The sequence below is a fragment of the Oncorhynchus mykiss genome, chromosome 13, assembly GCF_057628025.1.
Source record: "Oncorhynchus mykiss isolate SJ-2025 chromosome 13, ASM5762802v1, whole genome shotgun sequence".
Classification (NCBI taxonomy): Eukaryota; Metazoa; Chordata; class Actinopteri; order Salmoniformes; family Salmonidae; genus Oncorhynchus; species Oncorhynchus mykiss.
The window spans coordinates 63,064,625-63,087,706 of NC_143034.1; the positions used below are offsets into that span (position 1 = coordinate 63,064,625).

The 23,082-nt window shown below is 43.5% G+C and overlaps 2 protein-coding genes across 4 annotated transcripts in view; one reads left to right on the top strand and one right to left on the bottom strand.

Annotated features, from left to right (window-relative positions):
- The window catches only part of LOC110486800 (protein kinase C alpha type), a 206,491-nt gene extending 203,523 nt beyond the window's left edge, over window positions 1-2,968 (bottom strand). Inside the window, exons 1-2 of the mRNA XM_090197092.1 lie at window positions 2,614-2,968; window positions 1,205-1,236 (exon numbers count right to left, since the gene is read on the bottom strand). Of these exons, the coding sequence (XP_090053218.1) occupies window positions 1,205-1,236; window positions 2,614-2,783 (202 nt within the window). The 5' untranslated portion in view covers window positions 2,784-2,968. The remainder of the gene's footprint in view (window positions 1-1,204; window positions 1,237-2,613) is intronic.
- Window positions 2,969-6,161: 3,193 nt separating this feature from the next.
- Window positions 6,162-23,082, top strand: part of LOC110539030 (centrosomal protein of 112 kDa) — a 230,858-nt gene continuing 213,937 nt past the window's right edge. For all 3 annotated transcript variants that reach the window (XR_016486041.1, XM_090197093.1, XM_090197094.1), the window contains exons 1-8: window positions 6,162-6,240; window positions 6,845-6,950; window positions 7,067-7,257; window positions 7,485-7,648; window positions 16,830-16,917; window positions 18,417-18,497; window positions 22,527-22,574; window positions 22,684-22,758. Coding sequence is in view for 2 of the 3 variants with exons in the window: in XM_090197093.1 (XP_090053219.1) it covers window positions 6,851-6,950; window positions 7,067-7,257; window positions 7,485-7,648; window positions 16,830-16,917; window positions 18,417-18,497; window positions 22,527-22,574; window positions 22,684-22,758 (747 nt within the window). In the remaining variant the exon portion in view is untranslated. The remainder of the gene's footprint in view (window positions 6,241-6,844; window positions 6,951-7,066; window positions 7,258-7,484; window positions 7,649-16,829; window positions 16,918-18,416; window positions 18,498-22,526; window positions 22,575-22,683; window positions 22,759-23,082) is intronic.

A 23,082-nucleotide genomic window follows, 5' to 3' on the forward strand; every position in this document is an offset into this window, starting at 1 on the left:
ATCAAAGGCCTCCAGCTGTGACTAGAGAACTGATACCGTTGGTATTTAGTCATATTAAGTGGCTCTGCATGCACATTAATTCATCAAACAGAATGTGAAAGTGCACTGACGGAGGCAGTGTACTGTAGTTTTACTTTTCTGTGGAAAACTGTTAGCGAATGCCATATTTGGGAGAAGCCTGAAAAGTGGCAATGCTGCACTTTTGAAGTAACTTTGAGAACACTGGCCCCATCCAAGTTTTTGCCGGATATTAAGCGTTACTGAGGAAGGGGAAGAGTGAATAATGACCTGATTATCAACAAGCTTTAAGAAAGACGCAGCATGTTGTCTGAACAATAATGAGAATAGAATTATGATAAGATGGGTTTACACTTCAGGAGAACAGACTGCATAAAGTATACATGTAAGAGCAGTCAAATCTCCAGCCAGTGATTAGCCAGTCATCACCTCACTGTCTGGACGGAACCGTTTTCAAACCACTCAATGAGCCCTACTAGACTACACACACCGTGTCTAAACTGTTGTCTATGGGGAAGTACTTTGGTGCTGGTGGATTCAGAAGCCTTCACTGACTGTATCCTTGCTCTTGGAAGAATAGCAGACATTGTTGCACTCTGAGCAGGGCTTTGAGATGTACAGTAACCACACAAAGGAACAAGCAGCTGGCATCTTCACTTGTAGATTGCTAGTGGATTTGACATCAACCAAACTGGCTTGTGGACAGTTCAACATCCGCTTGTACAGTGGTATGAATATTAATGATTAACTGTTGGTACTGGAACTATAGGAAGTGCATCATACAGTATATGGAAATTGGATACCTAATGCTAAGCTAACATGAGTGTACACATGTAAATTACTGTACATCACTAGCGGTTCTGGGGGGAAGGGGGGACCAGTGCCCCTGTGACAATTTTGGAACCCCTTGTGGCCACCCTAAATGTGTAGTATGAAATAATTTTTACACAGCAGAAATTAGTTATCGTGCTCTACATCTGTTATTAGACAGTGGCAACGATGATGATTATGAACATGGTCTTTTGCCTGCAATGCAGTGAAGAAAATGATAATGTAACTGGCCCCTCTAACAGTACAACTGGCCCCAGCTTGCCCCCCCTCAGTTGAAATGATCTAGAACCGCCACTGCTGTACACATGCAAATATGAGCGTAAACATGTACACATAGGCAGAACACTGGGTTTACCTTGGCACTGGAATCCTTGTTTCCCAAATCCCCTGTGAAAAGCAGTGAGAAGGAGCAGTGAGTGACAGCAGGACAGATGGTGGTCTTACCTGTACTTCTGATGCTCCAAGTCATACAGTAGGGTCCCACTGGGACCACTGTCATTTCAACACATTTCAACACAATGTGACAACATTGAATCAATTTGGATTTGCAAAAAGTCTTAAGGGCATTTCGTTCATTTAAAAAAACAACCTAAATCCAATGATGTGAAATGTTTTGAATTCATGTTAGTTGACATCTTAACCAAATGTAAACTAATTAGATGACCTGACATCTATGCCCAGTGGGGTAGCTCTGGTCCAGGGGGGCATTAGTGTGCTTTCCTCAACTAGTAAAGGAAAGCACACTAATGTACTGGACCAGAGCTAGCAGTAGGGTTATTGCTATATCATTTGATGGTACTCATTTACAGTAGATGGAGTTTAGACGTTTCCAGGCTATAAGACATGAGCATGGAAAGATCTGTGGCACAGGTACACTGGATTGAGAGTTCAGACTTCTCCAGGCTATAAGACATGAGCATGGCAAGATGTGTGGAAGAGGGAAATTAGACTTCAAAAGACGTGAAAGATCAATTTAATAGCCTACTGAATGTGAACGTTTTAGAGTGCAAAATAAACACAAAATATCTGAGACATTATGCCTCTGATTAAGGGGGTGTGTCATTCTTGGCAAGATGAGTAATTATGGGGCGAGTTTAGTATGGCCTGGTTGGAAAACAAGTTGCACATTAACATCAGTTAGCCTAGTGGTTAGAGCTTTGGGCCAGTAAAGGTTGCTAGATCGAATCCCCGATCTGACATGGTAAAAATCTGTCGTTCTGCCCCTGAACAAAGCAGTTAACCTACTGTTCCTAGGCCGTCATTGTAAATAAAATGTGTTCTTAACTGACTTGCCGAGTTAAATAAAGAAAACACATTTTAAATCCATACCCAATTCGGGAGCACAGAGATCTATTGCTGAGTTCTAGTTGCCAATCAGCGCGCAGAAGAGTGTTTTTGGAAGGTGAATGGCGAGCTTCATATGATTTTACGAGAATAGCACATGTGAAATTAACTGTTCGCATCATGGAATTTATTGAACATTTATAACTATTACATCCAATTAATTTAATAACAGAAGGTATCATTTGAATTAATAAATTATACATTTTGATGAGGATAAGCGCCTAACAGGCTAATTATGAGTTTAATAGCAGTGCCTCAAAACCATTTAACACTTTACATAAGGCAACTATTTAGCATAATTCAAAACAACAAATAGGGTAAACAAGGAAATACACTAACACGACCGGAATGACGAGAGCGCACCAACTTTTCCTCTCCCCTTTCACACAATGATGGGTGCGCAAGAGCAATAATGCTTACCATATGAAGTCTGTGCAATGACTGCAGAATGTCGGTTGCTTGAAAAACCTGGCAGTAAATTTGTGATTTTTGACTTCATGCACGTTTTTCTGCCGCAGAGCACCTTTGCGGGCGAAACGGTTCCCAACCGCAGCTGAGTCGCTATAATGTAAAAGATGATGATCAGCCATTGCAAAAAAAGTAGGCTACACGGTCGTACGGTTCAGTTTTACTCCAAGGAATCTTCACTTGTATTTCTACACGCTCACTAAAATACTATAGGCTACCGCAACTGCGAAATAGCCACTGGACAGCGGGTTTCCCTTTTGCTAGAGCCACCGCTGAGCGCTTCTTTTTCATTCTAAGTGACGTCAATAATATGATATCCAGTGTTGAACTGCAGCTGTTGGAAATTGCAAGTCAGCATTGCCATCATGTGGATGAAGTTTATTATTACAGTGGTAGGCTATTCTCAGGAAATAATCTGTATTTAGGCTAGCTCATAAAGGTAGATTTATATAATTTCTGGTAACAAATATGTTTGTACCTGGGACAATCCCAGTTCAACCTTTGTTTCCAAAATCTACCTCTGTTGCACAGACCACTTTCTTTATTTTCATCGTGAGCAGGCTGCGTGACCTTGCCTCGCCACATCGATTTCTAGGTCGTTCCACCAATTCGGTGCCTTTTAAGATGTGCGATTTGGTGAAAAAATCTTTGGATTACACCTCATTGTAACATTCTGCCATAAGAGCACATGTTCAATAATTTGTAAAAACTTTTCCCATCTCAAGAGGTAAAAAAAAGACTAAAGTAAGTACCTAATTAAGTGCCAAATAAAGTAATAGGTTTGACCATAACATTTTAAATCTCATTTTAAATCAGCCATGAATCCCATTGTGACGGGGAATGGAAGCTCGTTGTGTGCACGAGGGAGGTGCACTTGAATGCAAGCTTCACACAAGAAAATGAAATTGTTAAAAAGTTTCTAGCCTGTCTATCTATGGGTAACAGAGTTTACATGTTCTCAACTCACCCAGTTTCCCACTACAAAACACCAGAAAATTGGCAAAAAGAGTAGAACCATCCCACCTGCTTTTACATTATGATTTGACTATCAGATGTTACATGTTTATTTGGAAAACAAATGTTTAAAAGGGAATAGTTTTACCATATTAAAACGAGAGTTCAGGTTACATAACAGGGTTGACACTAAAATGAGAGACTTATTTTTTAAAACCTTAAAAGGAATCATTAATCACATGAAATAAATACTCTTCAGGAATGACTTTATCAAAGCAACTAGGGCTTTACAATGATGTGAAAACGTTTGGGTTAAGTGGGTTAAGAACCTTCCTGGAAGTCAGAGGGATGACATAATGCTGAATTTTTAGCAAGTGTTTATTCATATAAAACATTTGATCGAATTTTCCATGTGGTCTATACTCATTGAATATAACAAATTCATTATTGGTGCCCAATTTCTACTTACAATATCAAAGGCATACAAAATAAACTCCTTTAGTTGAACGACCCTTATGAATAAAGAATGGCATTGCTTGCTGAAAAAACACGTTCAATCACTTTCACAAACCAATAATCCAGCTAGCCCTATAAATAGTACACCAAATTCATGATATTGATAATAGGCCTAAACATTTCCATTACAAAAATAAAAAAGACAATATGTAAATGTTTGCTATTAATATCATGATTTTGGTTTACCATGTAAACTCAGCAAAAAAAGAAACATCCCTTTTTCAGGACCCTGTCTTTCAAAGATAATTCTTAAAAATCCAAATAACTCTTCACAGATCTTCATTGTAAAGGGTTTAAACACTGTTTCCCATGATTGTTCAATGAACCATCAAAAATGAATGAACATGCACCTGTGGAACTGTCATTAAGACACTAACAGCTTACACACAGTAGGCAATTAAGGTCAGTTATGAGCACTTAGGACACTAAAGAGGCCTTTCTACTGACTCTGAAAAACATCAAAAGAAAGATGCCCAGGTCCCTACTCATCTGCGTGAACGTGGCTTAGGCATGCTGCAAGGAGGCATGAGGACTGCAGATGTGGCCAGGGCAATGAATTGCAATGTCTGTACTGTGAGACACCTACGACAGTGCTACAGGGGGACAGCTGATCGTCCTCGCAGTGGCAGAGTTACACCAGGAACACACAATCTCTCCATCAGCACTCAGACTGTCCGCAATAGGCTGAGAGAGGCTGGACTGAGGGCTTGTAGGCCTGTTGTAAGGCAGGTCCTCACCAGACATCACCGGCAACGACATTGCCTATGGGCACAAACCCACCGTCACTGGAACAGACAGGACTAGCAAAAAGTGCTCTTCACTGACGAGTCGCAGTTTTGTCTCACCAGGGGTGATGGTCGGATTCACGTTTATCGTCAACGGAATGAGCGTTACACCGAGGTCTGTACTCTGGAGTGGGATCGATTTGGAGGTGGAGGGTCCGTAATGGTCTGGGGCAGTGTGTCACAGCATCATCGGACTGAGCTTGTTGTCATTGCAGGCAATCTCAACGCTGTGCGTTACAGGGAAGACATCCTTCTCCCTCATGTGGTACCCCTCCTGCAGGATCATCCTGACATGACCCTTCAGCATAACAATGCCACCAGCCATACTGCTTGTTCTGTGCGTGATTTCCTGCAAGACAGGAATGTCACTGTTCTGCCATGGCCAGCGAAGAGCCTGGATCTCAATCCCATTGAGCACGTCTGGGACCTGTTGGATCGGAGGGTGAGGGCTAGGGCCATTCCCCCCAGAAATGTCCGGGAGAGTGGGGTAACATCTCACAGCAAGAACTGGTAAATCTGGTGCAGTCCATGAGGAGGAGATGCACTGCAGTACTTAATGCAGCTGGTGGCCACACCAGATACTGACTGTTACCTCTCAGTTGTTGAATCTTATGTTCATACAAATATTTACACATGTTAAGTTTGCTGAAAATAAACGCAGATGACAGTGAGAGGACGTTTATTTTTTTGCTGACTTTATGTATAGTGTAGAATGTTATGTGGAATTTTTGAAAATGCTAAAATGTACTCAGGGGGGTGGAGTGTACATGTTTGCATGTAAACATACAGTAACTAGTTGAAAGTAACACCACAGCAGACCTGGGTTCAAATAGGCCTACATTTATGCATATTTAAATATTTGTATTTTAAATACTTATTTTTTTGTCATTCAGTATTTTAAAACAATGTGGCCGAATCCAACGACTTTTTAGTATTTGAAAGCATTTAAAAATATATTTAAAAAATCCTGTAAATAGTTATATTTGAAACTATTTACAAATGGGCCTAGCCTAGGCTGCTGGGTTCCAATTATTATTATTATTTGTATTTTATTTTACCTAGAACCAAACAGAACTGTGCATAGTAAACGCAGGTCTGCATCACAGAAGTATGTACAACTATTTAACTCTATACTCAATGCAACATCTTGCAAATGCACAGAAAGGGTACCATTTTGGAAATGACAGCATGAGCACTCGTTTCATCAGCTTGACAGTTTCTATGACAACATGGACGCTCCCGTTTTCTGTTTACGGAAAAAGGATGTGACGTAGGACGCAGTCTGTGTAGCAGAAGTTTGAACCGTTTAGATCTGCAGAAGCTGGTAATAACAAGCCAATAACTCTACTTTTTCCAGTATTATCGCACAATGTTAGCTTGAAGTGTAATATATCGTAATTATCTAACTAACGAGTAACATTTATACAAATTAGAAGTGAATACTAAGTGCGCGGGCCACTTTGTTTGTCGTTTTGATGTGCTGCTTGAACTACTGTTAGCAACAGAACTGATGCTAGCCAGATTGCTACTGTAGCTAACTGCACCATTATTGGCAAACTAACTATATGTCAGATTCAGTTGTGAGAGATAGCTAGTAGGATAGATATGCCGTCCTCACCTTCTCGATGCTAGTCGAAGTGTCTAGCAACGGTTCAGTTGTTATTAGCCAGCTGAGCTTGGTGGCTCAGTCTGTGTGTAGCTAACTCTTCCAACGTTAGTTCTATGCAGGGATGCCGAATTGATGACAGTAACAGCAAAGACTTGCTACATTTGTATTGAAACCTCTAGTTCTGAAGTAGTTTAGTTGCGCATGGTTTTTGTGAAGCAATAGCTAAAATGTGCTCTGAGGGGCGGAGTGGACACGTTTGCATGTAAACACAGTGACCAATCGAAAGTAACACGTTAAATGTGTTATTCCCAATGTGCAGGACATTATGAACAAACAAGAAGAGACATGGGAGAAACTGGACTCAGAGTTTGACCATCACCTGGTTGACATGAAACCATATGTCCTAAAACTCCCCCACAAGACAGGTAGGCCTACAGTAAAATGAGTTGTATTACTAAAAAGCAAGTGTTCTATAAATTGTAATTGTCATATGTGTTAGTAATGCATTGATTGTAATTTATTGCTCCCTATTTGACCTCAGAGCGCCAGCTGTGTGCCCTGTGGATCAAGAAGCTGTGTGACCCAGGTGTATCCGGCTCGGGCCTGATGGGACGCAAGAACCGCAACATGTACGCCCGCCTGCTCCTGCACATGCTCAGAAGAGGGGTCCTGGAGGGCCCTTTCAGCCACAAGCCAGATTCAGGCAGTCTCAAGACTCTACCAACATATATGGTAAACAAACAATCCTCGGTATAGTACTAAAGTGCGCTGATGATGTAAGCTACTATAAATAGTATACTTTCTGCTCTATACTGCTAGTAGACTGCCCATGTTGCTTATGTTTGTTTATTTGTTTAATTCATGATATTCTATTTTATAGTACTTTGTAGACTGCATGTTATATGTTTTTGACTGTTTTAGATGGCTAAACTCAGCTCTGCACCTTTTCTCATTGCCAGTCCATCTACTTTGACGAGCCTCTATGTGGCCGGGGCCTGGAGCAGAGCACTGCAGGCCTGCCTGACTGGGTAACGGGAGAGCTGGGCCAGGGTGACGACTCCTGGGACAGCCTGCTCAGAGAGAGGGCCAGGTCCTCTCCCACAGCCTACTCTAACACACACAGGTAGGTTATTCCCTGGCATAGACTAGAGCTTAAGCTACATACTCAACTGCTATGCCTGCTTAAAAATGCACACTTGGTTGTAAGCTATGGGCAAATGTTCCTAAATGCAATTGGCAGGGAAACACTGTTCTCAAAAGCACACGGATGCGCGAGTGGTTTCATGTGACACAGATTAGGAAAGGGGAGATCTAACTAGCATGGGTTACTAAAGTGACTAGAATTATTCCTTTGGCTGCTGGACAGTAAAATAATGTTGATTTGAAAACCAATAGAACATGAGAAAAATGCTGTTTTCAATGGCGTATTAAGTGTTTGTAAAGTAATTCCCTCAACATTTCTATTGTTGTATTTTGGCTAGGCTACTTTGAAACAAGGTAAGACCCACTTCATAAGATGACATAAAACATATAGGTTTTAAACAATTTAAGTTTATGGTTAAATAGTTTCCAAATGCAAACCACCTCCTCTTAGATTAAAGATGGGGGATGTGCGGTGTGCAACAGGCACTGTCCTTCTTTCCCTTTCCTTCACTCTCTGTCTTGTGACCATTTGATCTGAACGAACTGTTCCTCCAGCATGTCGACAGAATCAAGCTTATAGACATTGATGTTAATTATCCTTCATTATTTTTGTCTAACATGACTGGTGTTTAGCCTATATTTACAGTGCCTTGCGAAAGTATTCGGCCCCCTTGAACTTTGCGACCTTTTGCCACATTTCAGGCTTCAAACATAAAGATATAAAACTGTATTTTTTTGTGAAGAATCAACAACAAGTGGGACACAATCATGAAGTGGAACGACATTTATTGGATATTTCAAACTTTTTTAACAAATCAAAAACTGAAAAATTGGGCGTGCAAAATTATTCAGCCCCCTTAAGTTAATACTTTGTAGCGCCACCTTTTGCTGCGATTACAGCTGTAAGTCGCTTGGGGTATGTCTCTATCAGTTTTGCACATCGAGAGACTGAATTTTTTTCCCATTCCTCCTTGCAAAACAGCTCGAGCTCAGTGAGGTGGATATGTTTATTTTTGAACCATTCCATTGTAGATTTTGCTTTATGTTTTGGATCATTGTCTTGTTGGAAGACAAATCTCCGTCCCAGTCTCAGGTCTTTTGCAGACTCCATCAGGTTTTCTTCCAGAGTGGTCCTGTATTTGGCTCCATCCATCTTCCCATCAATTTTAACCATCTTCCCTGTCCCTGCTGAAGAAAAGCAGGCCCAAACCATGATGCTGCCACCACCATGTTTGACAGTGGGGATGGTGTGTTCAGGGTGATGAGCTGTGTTGCTTTTACGCCAAACATAACGTTTTGCATTGTTGCCAAAAAGTTCAATTTTGGTTTCATCTGACCAGAGCACCTTCTTCCACATGTTTGGTGTGTCTCCCAGGTGGCTTGTGGCAAACTTTAAACAACACTTTTTATGGATATCTTTAAGAAATGGCTTTCTTCTTGCCACTCTTCCATAAAGGCCAGATTTGTGCAATATACGACTGATTGTTGTCCTATGGACAGAGTCTCCCACCTCAGCTGTAGATCTCTGCAGTTCATCCAGAGTGATCATGGGCCTCTTGGCTGCATCTCTGATCAGTCTTCTCCTTGTATGAGCTGAAAGTTTAGAGGGACGGCCAGGTCTTGGTAGATTTGCAGTGGTCTGATACTCCTTCCATTTCAATATTATCGCTTGCACAGTGCTCCTTGGGATGTTTAAAGCTTGGGAAATCTTTTTGTATCCAAATCCGGCTTTAAACTTCTTTACAACAGTATCTCGGACCTGCCTGGTGTGTTCCTTGTTCTTCATGATGCTCTCTGCGTATTTAACGGACCTCTGAGACTATCAAAGTGCAGGTGCATTTATACGGAGACTTGATTACACACAGGTGGATTGTATTTATCATCATTAGTCATTTAGGTCAACATTGGATCATTCAGAGATCCTCACTGAACTTCTGGAGAGAGTTTGCTGCACTGAAAGTAAAGGGGCTGAATAATTTTGCATGCCCAATTTTTCAGTTTTTGAATTGTTAAAAAAGTTTGAAATATCCAATAAATGTCGTTCCACTTCAAGATTGTGTCCCCCTTGTTGTTGATTCTTCGCTAAAAAATACAGTTTTATATCTTTATGTTTGAAGCCTGAAATGTGGCAAAAGGTCGCAAAGTTCAAGGGGGCCAAATACTTTCGCAAGTCTCATTAAAGTTTGGCTACATTTTTTGCTTCATCCCTCATGTCAGTGTTGGTTTGGACATGAGGCTGTAGCCAATATGCATACCACTTACACTATGACATCTAGGCTTTAAATTTATTTATTTTTTAAAATTATGTACATGAAAAATATATTTGAATATTATTCCAATGTTAGCTTCTGATCCAATTCTGATCGTTGTATTTGTTTGATATTGTGATTATTGTGATACATTTTTTTGTTTCCATTCGGACAACTTAAATCTATAGCTTATTCTTCTTGTCTTAACAACAACTTAGCCAATCTCTTTACTAGGCTGCTACCCACTGTGCAAAAACATTGTTTCCATGTAATTTAAACAAAATAAAATCAACGTGGAAAAATTATTGGATTTGAAAAAGTCATCAACGTAAAGGAATTTAGTATTTTTTGCTCCACAATTTCGTGATTACGATCTTGTCTCATCGCTGCAAATCCCCAACGTGCACGAGAGAGACGAAGGTCGAGTCATGGGTCCTCCGAAACATGTCCCGCCAAGCCGCACTTCTTAACACCAGTCCGCTTAACCTGGAAGCCAGCTGCACCAATGTGTCGGAGGAAACACCTTTCAACTGACGACCGAAGTCAGCCTGCAGGCGCCCGGCCCGCCACAAGGAGTCGCTAGAGCGCGATTAGCCAAGTAAAGCCCCCAGCCGTACCCTCCCCTAACCTGGACGATGCTGGGCCAATTATGCGCTGCCATATGGGACGCCGCCCTATGGGATTTAAGCCCAGGCTGTAATAACGCCGCAACTCTGCGATGCAGTGCCTTAGACCGCTGCGCCACTCTGGAGGCCTTCATCTAACTTTTAACCTAAATCCAATGACATGGTTACATTTTTGGTTGATTTCACATTAGTTGATAACTCAACCAAATGCAAATCAAAACTAGACGGTTGGCCTACCCATTGGGCCCAATTCAATGAGGGAGGGAGGGACCTGTAATGCTTTGAATCTATTTTTTTTTTATCTGGGCCCAGGGGACAGTGGTGAGTGGTTCTTGGAAAATGTCATTAAACATGTGTTGATAGGGACGACTAGTTGCTTGCAGTGGAAAATTCAGTGGCATCTTGAGCCAAAGAACCATTCAGGTCAGATAGATTCATGGTGGTTCTGTTTGTGGGCTTATGTGTATAGTCACTTTAAAGATACACATACGTTTGATTGTGAAAAGTTGTTGGCATGACGTACGAGATGTCCTTGTCACAAGTCTGACCAGTTACACAAGCATGTCTAACGGTAACCTCAGTTAGCCTAAGTACACTGGTTGTATTGAAGAGCTGGATTTGATCTGACTAGTCTGACTAGACTGATTAGTGTCTGATTGGGATAAGAGCCATTAAAGAGCGTATAGATCACAGGTTGAAGGCCTCATGGAGAAAATGACTTAGTACACATGCTCTTTAATGTGTCTCTCCCATTTAGATAAAACTCTAGGGACCTAATTTGACTCCTTGTGATGTATGATCTTTTGATCTCTGCCTCATGCCATTAATCAGGCAATGGGGTGATAGGTCAAGTAGTCATTTAACTTTGGGGTGCTTGCAGGTTAGACTGTATCAGCAATCCTGTTCTATATCTGGCAATCCTGTTCTACACTGAGTATACAAAACATTAGGAACATCTTCCCAAAATCTCGGAAGTATCCTGTTGTTGGGCCTCTAGGTTTAGAAACTCTGTTTTTAACTGGCTAGGAGAGACACCATGTTTGGCTGGAGTGAGTAAGTTCCAGATTTGGCCACAAGATGGCGGTACTCGCCGGCAGAACCGGTGATGTCCTCCATGATGGTTCTCTCTGTTCTCAACGGATAAAGTCTAGTTGTGTCTGTGTGAAAGGAATGGGGGTAGCAAGCTGATCCAGGTTAAGAGATGATCCTCAGAGGCCCTGGTGTGAAGCCTACCTGCCGACTCCTGGTACTCGCATGTCACTTATGGATCAGGCCTTAAACACGCCATGATTGTCTTGACACGTTGTTGTCTTTGGCGTTCCTTGGAGAGCCCTGAGAGAAGGGGGAGAGAGATGAAGTGTGTGTATGTGTTGGGGCAGCCGAATGTTGACTCGGCATGTGTGGAAGTGTTGCGTTCGTTACAATAGACAAGGGGAATTTCTGGTCTTTCTCCCCTCATAGCAAACAGGCAAAGGTGGAAGGATGAATGTGTGGGGGTGGTTAGCATCATATTTGTTAACTCCTATATGTGAATCCCTTCTGTTTCTCTCTCTTTGTTTTTCCTCGTTCTGTTTTACTCACCCTGACTCCTGTCTATCATCTGAGCTCCACACATGAGAACCCCTAACCTCTCCCTCTCCATCCCCCTCGCCAAGTGTGACAATAACATTGTCCTTGCAGCATCAGACATCAAACAGCTTTTATAAATGACCTGTTTAGCCGCCTTGGGTCTTTCCCTGTAAGGCAAGAGTCTGTTCGTTGACCTTGCCTCCAGGTGGTTGAGTTAAGGGGTCCACGTCTTGTTTGTGCCACAGGGTCTGGCTGCCTTCCTTGGGGTGCCTGAGGGTGAGACCTAGGGCCTCTGGCTCCTGCACCTGGAGGTCATGGACGAAGCGTATAGATGTCAGGCTGTTTTAATAAGACTGGCTGCAGCAGCAGAGAGACACACACACACACACTCCCCCTCTCTCTCCCCTAGCCCCGACCTGCCTGGCTGGCACAGCTTTGATCTCTGGGCCTCAGACTCCAGACACATCTGATTCAATTATCCTCATCCACCTGTTGACTTTGAGGCCCGACATTGCACTGCTCGCTTGGCCCCCGGTGTGTGTGTGCGTGCGTGCGTGCATACTTGAGGAGAAGAAAGTGTGCCTGCTAGTCTTCACGTAGGCTGCTTTTACAGCTGGTAGAGAGACACACAAAGGATACAAAATATGCACGCCATTAGTTTCACGATGATAAGTTTGACCTCAACTGACACTAATTGAGAACATACAAGTTTTGTATCATTCAGTCGCGCTCACTTAATAACAGAATGTAGACACACAGAGAGCGCCCTCTCCTGCCTCTGATGCTGAATTTCACTGGTCCACCTTCTCTATCGCCCTCTTATTCACATTACATTTTCTTCAGAAAGGCAAGTGATCTTCTGTGGTCAAACTGTCAGTCTCTTGTGACAGGAAAGTACTTCATAGAACTCTGGAGTGTTAAGGACATGAGGAAAACAATAAAGCGAATATATAGGCCTAAATGACTGTAGTTAAAAGTGCCCTAGAGAAATAATTGGATGTTTTCATCGCATACCTCGGTACAGTACTGGTTGTTCTTTCGTCGATCGTCTCCACCCTTCCCTAATTGTGCAGATTTATTCAGTCATTGTTAAGCCGGTTTAATTGCCTCCAGTGTATATGCTTAATTAGCTGGTAATACAAATTAATGAAGCATAGCTTGTCAGAATCAGTAGCGGAAGTTCCCATTGTTGTCTGTTCTCTCTTGGTTGTGTTGGAAGACAAATAGTTTTGCTAGGACGTGTCCTAGTGCAGTGATTCCCAACTCTGGTCGTTGAGTACCTCCAACAGTACATGTTTTTGTTGTGGCCCCGGACAAACACAACTGATTCTACTGGTCAACTAATCATCAAGCCCTTAACAAGTTGAATCATGCTTTTTTGTCCGGGGCTACCTCAAAAATGTGTGCTGTTGGGGGTACTGGAGGACTCGATTTGGGAAACACTTTTACACTGCCCTCAGTGCTCTGATTCTGTCAGCGTCAGCAGAGGTTCCCATTGGTGATGCACCGATATGACATTTTTTGCCGATACTGATATCCAATATTTTCCTTGCCAAAAAAACGATACCAATAACCACCTATTTTAAATTTTAAGCATTCTAGTACAGTTAAATAGTTAACACACACACATGGACGCAGCGGTCTAAGGCACTGCATCTCAGTGCAACAGGCGTCACTACAGTCCCTGGTTCGTATACGGCCTGTATTACATTCGGCCGTGACTGGGAGTCCCATAGGGCGGCGCACAATTGGCTCAGTGTCGTCCGGGTTTTGCCGGGTTAGGCCATCATTGTAAATACCCCATTTCATTGATCCCCAATCCTTATGTAAAGCTGTACAGTGCAATGTGAATGTTAGTACACACAATAGGCTGACTGGGGAGGTGATTTCATACAGTCCCGCGATAAGAGCTACAACATTAATATTTGGGTGAACTCTTCACAGTTGTGTTCTGTGGGTGTCACCGACTAGACTGATACCCCATTTTATTGCTTCACTTTACAACCTTGTTTAACATTATCTAGTCGAAATATGGCATGATTCCACTAATTGTAACCTTCTGCATCACTTTCAAAGAGGTACTTTTATTTTGAAGGCAAACCGCAAATTCCACTATTGTGCCTAATCCTTATTGTGACTAGCTTCACAACACATACCCCGGTCTGGTTGAGCCTCACTAGCCAGATTATGCTAGCTGGTTGCTTATAACGTTAGCTTTGGGCAACAGTGTTAAGTAGCTGGCTAGCTATTTATTTTCATGAACTGAAGTTCGGCGAACATCAAGTGGCTACCTAGCTAATACTTACCCACAAGGATTCCTAAATCATTGCTAAAAATAATGAAAATGAATGCAGTTTCTATTGGTCATTGTTTTCAGGCTGGTTGTATTGGTGCTAGCTAGGTACCAAGCTTACACTAACTAGCTAGCTACCCCAGAATTTGCAGTTGAACAAATAATTCTTTATTTGAATGCTTTAACTAGAAGGCCAGCATCCAGGAGTTGCCTCTTCACTGTTGACATTAAGACTGATGTTTTGCAGGTACTATTTAATGAAGCTGCCAGTTGAGGACTTGTGAGTCTGTTTCTCAAACTAGACACTCTAATGTATTTGTCCTATTGCTCAGTTGTGCACCGGGGCCTCCCACTCCTCTTTCTATTCTGTTTAGAGCCAGATATTCCATAAAAAATCTGCCGTTTCCAGCTACAATACTCATTTACAACATTAACAATGTCTACGCTGTATTTATGATCAATTTGATGTTATTTTAACGGACAAAAAATGTGCTTTTCTTTAAAAAATAAAATGTCTTAGTGACCCCTAACTTTTGAACAGTAGTGTACATGATGAGTTATGCAAAATAAATGTATTGTGGCAAGAACAGCTCAAATAAGCAAAGAGAAAGGACCGTCTATCATTACTTTAAGACATGAAGGTCAGTCAATACGGAACATTTCAAGAACTTTGAAAGCTTCTTCAAGTGCATTCACACAAACCATTGAGCTCTATGATGAAACTGGCTCTCATGAGGACCGCCACAGAAAAGGAAGACCCAGAGTTACCTCTGCTGCAGAGGACAATTTCAATAGAGTTAACTGCACCTCAGATTGCAGCCCAAATAAATGCCCAAATAAATGCTTCACAGAGTTCAAGTAACAGACCCATCTCAACATCAACACAACTGTTCAGATGAGACGGTGTGAATCAGGCGAATTGCTGCAAAGAACCCATTACGAAAGGACACGAATAATAAGAGACTTGCTTGGGCCAAGAAACACAAGCAATAGACCAGTGGAAATCTGTCCTTTTAGTCTGAGTCCAAATTTGAGATTTTTGGTTCCAACCGCTGTGTCTTTGTGAGACTCAGAGTATGTGTACGGATGATCTCAGCATGTGTGGTTTCCACCGTGAAGCTTGGAGGAGGTGTGATGGTGTGGGGGTGCTTTACTGGTGACACTGCCGGTGATTTCTTTAGAATTCAAGGCACACTTAACTGCAGAGATACTCCATCCCATCTGGTTTGCTCTTGGAGAGTGATGGAGTGCTGCATCAGATGACCTGGCCTCCACAGTCACCCAACCTCAACCAAGTTGAGATCTTTTGGGATGAGCAGGACCGCAGAGTGAAGGAAAAGCAGCCAACAAGTGCCCAACATATGTGGAAACTCCTTCAAGACTGTTGGAAAATCATTCCGGGTGAAGCTGGTAGAGAGAATGCCAAGAGTGTGCAAAGCTGTCATCAAGGCAAACAGGGGCTACTTTGAAGAATTTGTTTAACACTTTTTTGCTTCCCACATGATTCCATATGTATTATTTGATCATTTTGATTTCTTCACTATTTTTCTACAATGTAGAAAATAGTAAGAATAAAGAAAAACCCTTGATTGAGTAGGAGTGTCCAAACTTTTTACTGGTAGTGTAGATGCTGACACGTTATATATTGCAATTCTCACGATTCTATGTATTACGATTCGATGTTACAAACATATTGCTCACCTTGTCTGTTGCAGGAGAACAAGAGAGAGCCATGTAAAAGCGAGTTTTAATCAGTCATGGAAATAAAAGTGCTGGAAACATGTTGGTTCACCATTTTTTTTTTAAAGATGGAAACAAGCTTGAGAATAAATATCAGTTTTGGTGCAGGTACAGTTGACTAGCGCTAGCTAAAGTTAACTACCTAGCTTTTAATTTTTTAAACTTGGAGTTACCAAAATAAGGGTGTTCGTTTTTGAGAGTAAAGCAGTGCGCTAAAAGCATAGATGCATCAGAAATGAGTACAGCTGTAGGATCTTCATTTGATCACTCTTTTGTTGCTCAGAATTTTCCTGCCCCGCAGGAAATAGCCTCACCAGCTAATAGCCTTTCAAATCATGTTGCTGCAGTATTATTTTGCTGCGACAATACAGGTCAAAATATGAAGATCCTACATCTGTACTGCACGACTCACATTTGACGAGTTACAAATGATATTGATAGACATAATGTAAGCCAGTGATTGGGTGAAGCTGTTTCCTGTAATATAACCAGTGATACACTCAGATCTTTGTATTTAGTTGTTTTCTTCAAACTTTCCTAATGTAAATCTCTCTCTCCATCTCTCTTTTTCCCCTCCCTCTCTCTATATATCTCCCTCCCTCTCTCTCACATTTCTCCTTCCCTCCCTCTCTTTCTCACATTCTCTCTCTCTCTCTCTCTCTCTCTCATTCCCTCTGTATCCAGGAGAAGACGGCTATATGAGGAGATGTCTCCATCTCGGCCCCTGGCCTCCAGCCCAGTGAAACGCTCTTCTGAAGACCACAACAAAGGGGTCAGCAGTACTCTACAACACTCCTTGTCACTACTTGGCAACTCTTTACGTTTAGCCTATTTTATCTTAGTTACTGAGTTTGTAATTACGGAGTCTTACATTTCCGGCAGGACATATTCTATTCTGTAATGACGTTCTCCTTCATATCGTACCATTGATTGTATTTTCACACGGTAGGTTGAATGGCTGCGACACAGAGAGTATGACATTACACCGTGCGTGACACTCGTACTTGGCATACCACGATATCAATGATAATAAACACTGTGGGTGACATTTACAGGCGATGAATCAGGACTATGACCATTTTAATCAGCCTGGTATTTCCGTCATTTGTCTGTGTAATATGAGGTGTTAACTTGGCAGTGTGCCTTGTTCTGTTACGAGAGACAAAGAGAGAGGGAGAGGTCCACCCTCCACCTAATTTCAGTCGGGTTAAAAAAATGCCTACACTTTGACTTTATTGGATATTTCTCTTTCTTAGATATCTCACCCTCACCAAGCCCCAAACCCAACCCCAGGCAAAACCTGACCCGAAAAACAACAGCACCCTGGAAATGTTCACATTATAACGTATATACGAAATGTTCACAAAACCTGATCCTGAATCAACAGCAGCACTCTGGAAACGTTTGCATAACATTCACACAACGTTCACATTATATAACAGCGTTTCAGGAGTGGGGCGCCCTGTAACAAAAGACTGAGCAAAACAACAGAGGGGAGAGAGTTGTGACCCCTGGACTGGAATTTAGACTGTAGGGGGACAGGACGGGGACGGTAATGGTCTGGAACCGCCAAACATCTGGCGTGGGTAGGAGGAGGAGAGGAGGAGAGGGAGGCAAAGAGGAGAAGGAGGGGAGAAGAGGAGAGCAAGGAAGGCGAATGGGAGAGAGGAGGGTAGGGGTGGTGGAGGAAAGGGGAGGAGAATGGAGGATAGGAGAGAGGAGGAGGAGACAAAGAGGAGAGGGAGGCAAAGAGGAGAGGGGAGACCAGACTAAGGAAGGAGAATGGAGGAGGGTGGGGGGGTTAGGAAGGAGAATGGAGGAAAGGAGAGGGATGAGAGTAAGGATTGGGAATGGAGGAGAGATGAGGGGAGGAGAGTAAGGAAGGAGAATGGAGGAGGGTGGGGGGGAGAGTAAGGAAGGAGAATGGAGGAAAGGAGAGGGATGAGAGTAAGGATTGGGAATGGAGGGGAGAGGAGGGGAGGAGAGTAAGGAAGGAGAATGGAGGAAAGGAGAGAGGAGAGGGATGAGAAGACTAAGGAAGGAGAATGGAGGAGGGTGGGGGGAGGAGAGTAAGGAAGGAGAACGGAGGAAAGGAGAGAGGAGAAGGATGAGGAGAGTAAGGAAGGCGAATGGAGGGGAGGAGAGTATAGTAAAGAAGGGTTGGAGAAGCAGTTGGGTGGGGCTGGGTGATAAGAATACAACACACCCTACTGAACAGTATGTGCACTTGTTGTCCCACATTCAGTATCACCTATTCTCTTTGGTCCCTAGGTGGATGGCCACAGGAAGCCAGGGGTGCCGTCTCCTGACGACAGTGACCTGGAAACTCGCCTCAACAGCTGGAACCTGGGGGTATGTCTGCCAGGGCCACATTCAGTAGCCAAACGTTGTTGAACGTGGCAGATAGAAATGCTACGAATAGAGCCAACATGATTCCATATTCTAGTCCGATAAGCATGCATAACATACACAAAATATCACTGGAGGCTGCTGAGGGGAGGACGGCTCATAATAATGGCTGGAACAGAGCAAATTAAATGGTATCAATGTATTTGAGACCATTCCACTTATTCCGCTCCAGCCATGACCACGAGCCTGTGCTATATATACAAAAGTATGTGGACACCCCTTCAAATGAGTGGATACGGCTATTTCAGCCACACCCATTGCTAATGGTGTATAAAATCGAGCACACCGCCATGGAATCTCCATAGACAAACATGGCAGTAGAATGGCCTTAACGAAGAGCTCAGTAATTTCAATGTGGCACCGTCATAGGATGCCACCTTTCCAACTAGTCATTTCGCCACATTTCTTCCCTGCTAGAGCTGCCCTGGTTAACTGTAAGTGCTGTTATTGTGAAGTGGAAACGTCTAGGAGCAACACTGTCCTCGGTTGCAACACTCACTACCGAGTTCCAAACTGCTTCTGGAAGCAATGTCAGCACCCTAGCTGTTCGTCGGTAGCTTCATGAAATGGGTTTCCATGGCCGAGCAGCTGCACACAAGCCTAAGATCAATGCCAAGCGTCGGCTGGTGTGGTGTAAAGACTATTCTGTGCTTCCGACTTTGTGGCAACCATTTGGGGAAGGCCCTTTCCTGTTTCAGCATGACAATGCCCCCGTGCACAAAGCGAGGTCCATACAGAAATGGTTTGTCGAGGTATGTGGAGAAGAACTTGACTGGCCTGCACAGAGCCTTGACCTCAACCCCATTGACCACCTTTGGGATGAATTGGAACGCTGACTGCGAGCCAGGCCTAATCTCCCAACATCAGGGCCCAAACTCACTAATGCTCTTGTGGCTAAGTGGAAGCAAGTCCCCACAGCAATGTTCCAACATTTAGTGGAAAGACTTCCCAGAAAAGTGGAGGCCATTATAGCAGCGGAGGGGGGACCAACTCCATATTAATGCCCATGATTTTGGAATGAGATGTTCGATGAGCAGGTGTCCACATACTTAAGGTTATGTACTGTATTTCTGTCTGAATGTCCCAAAACGTTGTGTCCTGCTAAAAATCGTCCCTAATTTATTCCATGTCTGTGAACATCGTAAGTACAGTATATAGGCCTCTCACACCAGGGTTTGGATTACAATTCCTGCTTGTTTGAAGCAAAGGGGGAGCCCTAGACGCCTGAGAAGCATATTGCAGTCACAGCCAGTTCCAGGCTGGTTATATGAAATATACCACCATTGGATGAGAGAGTACCCCATGCCCAGTAGACTACACGTTGCCTGTCACACTGACACACAACTACTGACTAGCACCTACACAGCTGCAGTGTCTGTCAGACCACAGGGATACAGTCAGAGAGCAGTGAGATGAGGGCTAGAGGAGGATGAGGAGGAAGGAGGAGAGGGAGACTGAGAGTCTTTAGATGTGTTCCTGTCTTATCTCCTGTGTCTGGAGAGTTACTGGACCTGGGAGAGATAAGCAGTACACTGATGTTGTCTTTATTCTCTTATTTATTCTTTCTCTCTCCCTCTCTCTCCCCCTCTCTCTCCCCCTCCACCTGTACGGGTCTCTCTCTTTTTTGATGAAGTTGATGATTCTCTCTCATCTCTCTCTCCCTGTATCAGACGGGAACGTGAAGCCCTGCTCTGCTCTGTGTTGTGGTAGTGATAATGATAAGAGGCAGTGTGCTTGGCAATGCTCCCCTAGCCTCCACTACCACCAGCATCATCTATAATAGATCTACAGGTGGTTGTACTCTGCACTGTGGAACATAGACAGAGTTAAGCTGTGTGGCTGTGCTTTCTGCACTGTGGAACATAGACATAGTTAAGCTGTGTGGCTGTGCTCTCTGCACTGTGGAACATAGACAGGGTTAAGCTGTGTGCCTGTGCTCTCTGCACTGTGGAACATAGACAGAGTTAAGCTGTGTGGCTGTGCTCTCTGCACTGTTTAACATAGACAGGGTTAAGCTGTGTGGCTGTGCTCTCTGCACTGTGGAACATAGACAGGGTTAAGCTGTGTGCCTGTGCTCTCTGCACTGTGGAACATAGACAGAGTTAAGAGCAGGATGTTTGGTTGCAGTGGCTGAAACTACCAGCTGTCTGCAGCATTCTCTGCTGCCTCAATGTAATTCTGTCTTGCCTGGTCATGATTTGTTTAAACTTTTCTGGTATCCTCTTTGAAATGTCTGTACCCCAGAGCCATCTAGCCACCTAGCCAGGTCTCTCCCTCTCACCTTTAGGAGAGAACAGAACAACCGCAGTCTTTCCCCTCATAGTCCAGTCGATTGTCCCTGTCTGCCTCACAGACCTGTTGCCCAACGTTGGGTCAACGTTAGGAAGTGATGCATCACAACGTGTGTTTGTTTGGCTTGAGCAGTAGGTCCTTGATGTGGAGTGGCTCTCCTTTCTTCTCCTCTCTCCTCTCTTCTCTCCTCTGTCTGCGGCCGCCTCATCCATCTGTCCTTGTCAGGGAGAATGCCACAGACAGGATCCAGTACCCGTGCTAGGCAGACATCACAAGCAAACACACACTTTAGTTTAGTCTACCACCAGTTTATGTTTCACCACCAATGTCTGGTCTGGCCCTGCCCTGCAAGCCTTGGCATGTGGGCCTCCCATGGTCAGAGTTGGATGTGGGCTGCTCCGCTCCACAGAGAGGGAGGTAAGTGTGGGACGTCTTTCAATATTCAAAAATGTTAAGACTTTATAATAACTTTTATTTATAAGCCTGATTTGCTGAACTGGGTGTCAGAGGTTAAACAAAAGTGTTTCTATGCTCAGAGGGCAGAGGTTTGTCCAGCCACTGCCTGTTTAGTATTGAATGATTGGTCGTTCTGGAGTATACTGGATGTCCACTGTCTTACTGACATGTCATATAGTTCAGACCAGTTTGGTCTCCAGCTCTGGGCCTTCAAACAGTCCTCAGTCCCCCATTCATTTAGGATTACTGAATGAGCTCACCAACTTGAACCTTCACACCACAGAGAAAACACGCACAAACACACAAACACACACACACACACACACACACTCTACTCCCGTCCTTCGCCCCTCCCTGGCCCTTTGAGCCTTAGCTGTAGAACTCTTTCCTCTCTCTCTCTCTGTCATTTGTTGTCATCTACAAAGTCAGAGGATCTCTGTTTCAGAAGGCTGTGATCCCGCCTGCTCCCTTGCAGCTGTCTTCCACACTGTGTGAAGCTGCCTGGGAAGTTCATAGAGAAATAAGGAGGTCACTCACAACAAGAGGAAAGGAGAAGAAGGAGAATGAAATTAGATGAAACCGCCAACTCCGTCGACTCACTACAGTACAGTTTCTCCTCCCGGCTAAATCCCCTAACAGAGTTGAACCATTGATGGTTTTACTCCATAGCCATGTCAGTCAGTCCACTTGTGTCTTAACACACTCTAAGGTGGGCTGACGTCAGAGTTGTCGTTCCTGTTAGCCGTCTCTTCAGTCTCATTGTGTTTTTTCTTCCCTGTGTAATCAAAGGGGACAGAGCGGGCGTGTTTGGTGAGGGAGTATGTATACACATCTGTCTCTCTGGGCCGATAGACGCGTCATGGATAGCTTACGGAGTAACAGGGGTTGACAAAAGGGCTGACTGGCAGAAAGAGGAGCCAAGCGGAAATGGGCCTAGCTGAGCTGAACACACACAATGCCTTGAAGTGGCCCGAGGTATTCCCTTTCTGTAAACAGTCAGAGCTGAGGGAAGAAACTAACTGTGTGTTAAGTGCTGGCCTTTGAAGTTTGAAGTCCTGTATTGTTTAAGACAAACCGAGGGCGGAGGTCGGGAGGGACGTGTGTGTGTGTGTGTGTGTGTGTGTGTGTGTGTGTGTGTGTGGTGGAGCCTTGTCTTGAGAAAAAGGAGGAGATGCAAAATAAGTAAAGGGCTTTTTTTCTGTTTCTTTTCTTGTTCTCTTGCAGATTGAGAACCCCAGGTATTTGAGAGAGAACCCTATCCCCTTGTCTCCGGTAAGTGTAAGGGAGGGTTCCCATGTGTGTTGAGGGCAGATAAGTGTTACCTTTTCCTCACTCTCTCCCCCGTCTCTTTCTTACCCACTCTTTTATTTCCATACTGTAGATATTCCTCAAATCCAGCCTGAAGAACAGCACCGGGACTGATGAGCAGACCCCAGTAGCAAGACAGGAGAAAGAGGTGGGCACTAGAACACCCACCTAACCATAGACAACCATCTAATAACCATCAACCATTCCAGAAAGCAATACCTGTTGAGTACCTCAATCAATACTGAGGTAGAGTACCTTATGATAAGCTGTAGACAACACTCTTTACCAAGAGAGTTTCCATCTATATTTTCCATAGTAGTCTATTTACCACCACAAACCGATGCTGGCACTAAGACCACACTCAACGTGCTATATAAGGCCATAAGCGAACAAGAGAATGTTCACCCAGAAGTGGGGCTCCTAGTGGCTGGGGACTTCAATGCAGGAATGCTTAAATCCATTTTCACTTATT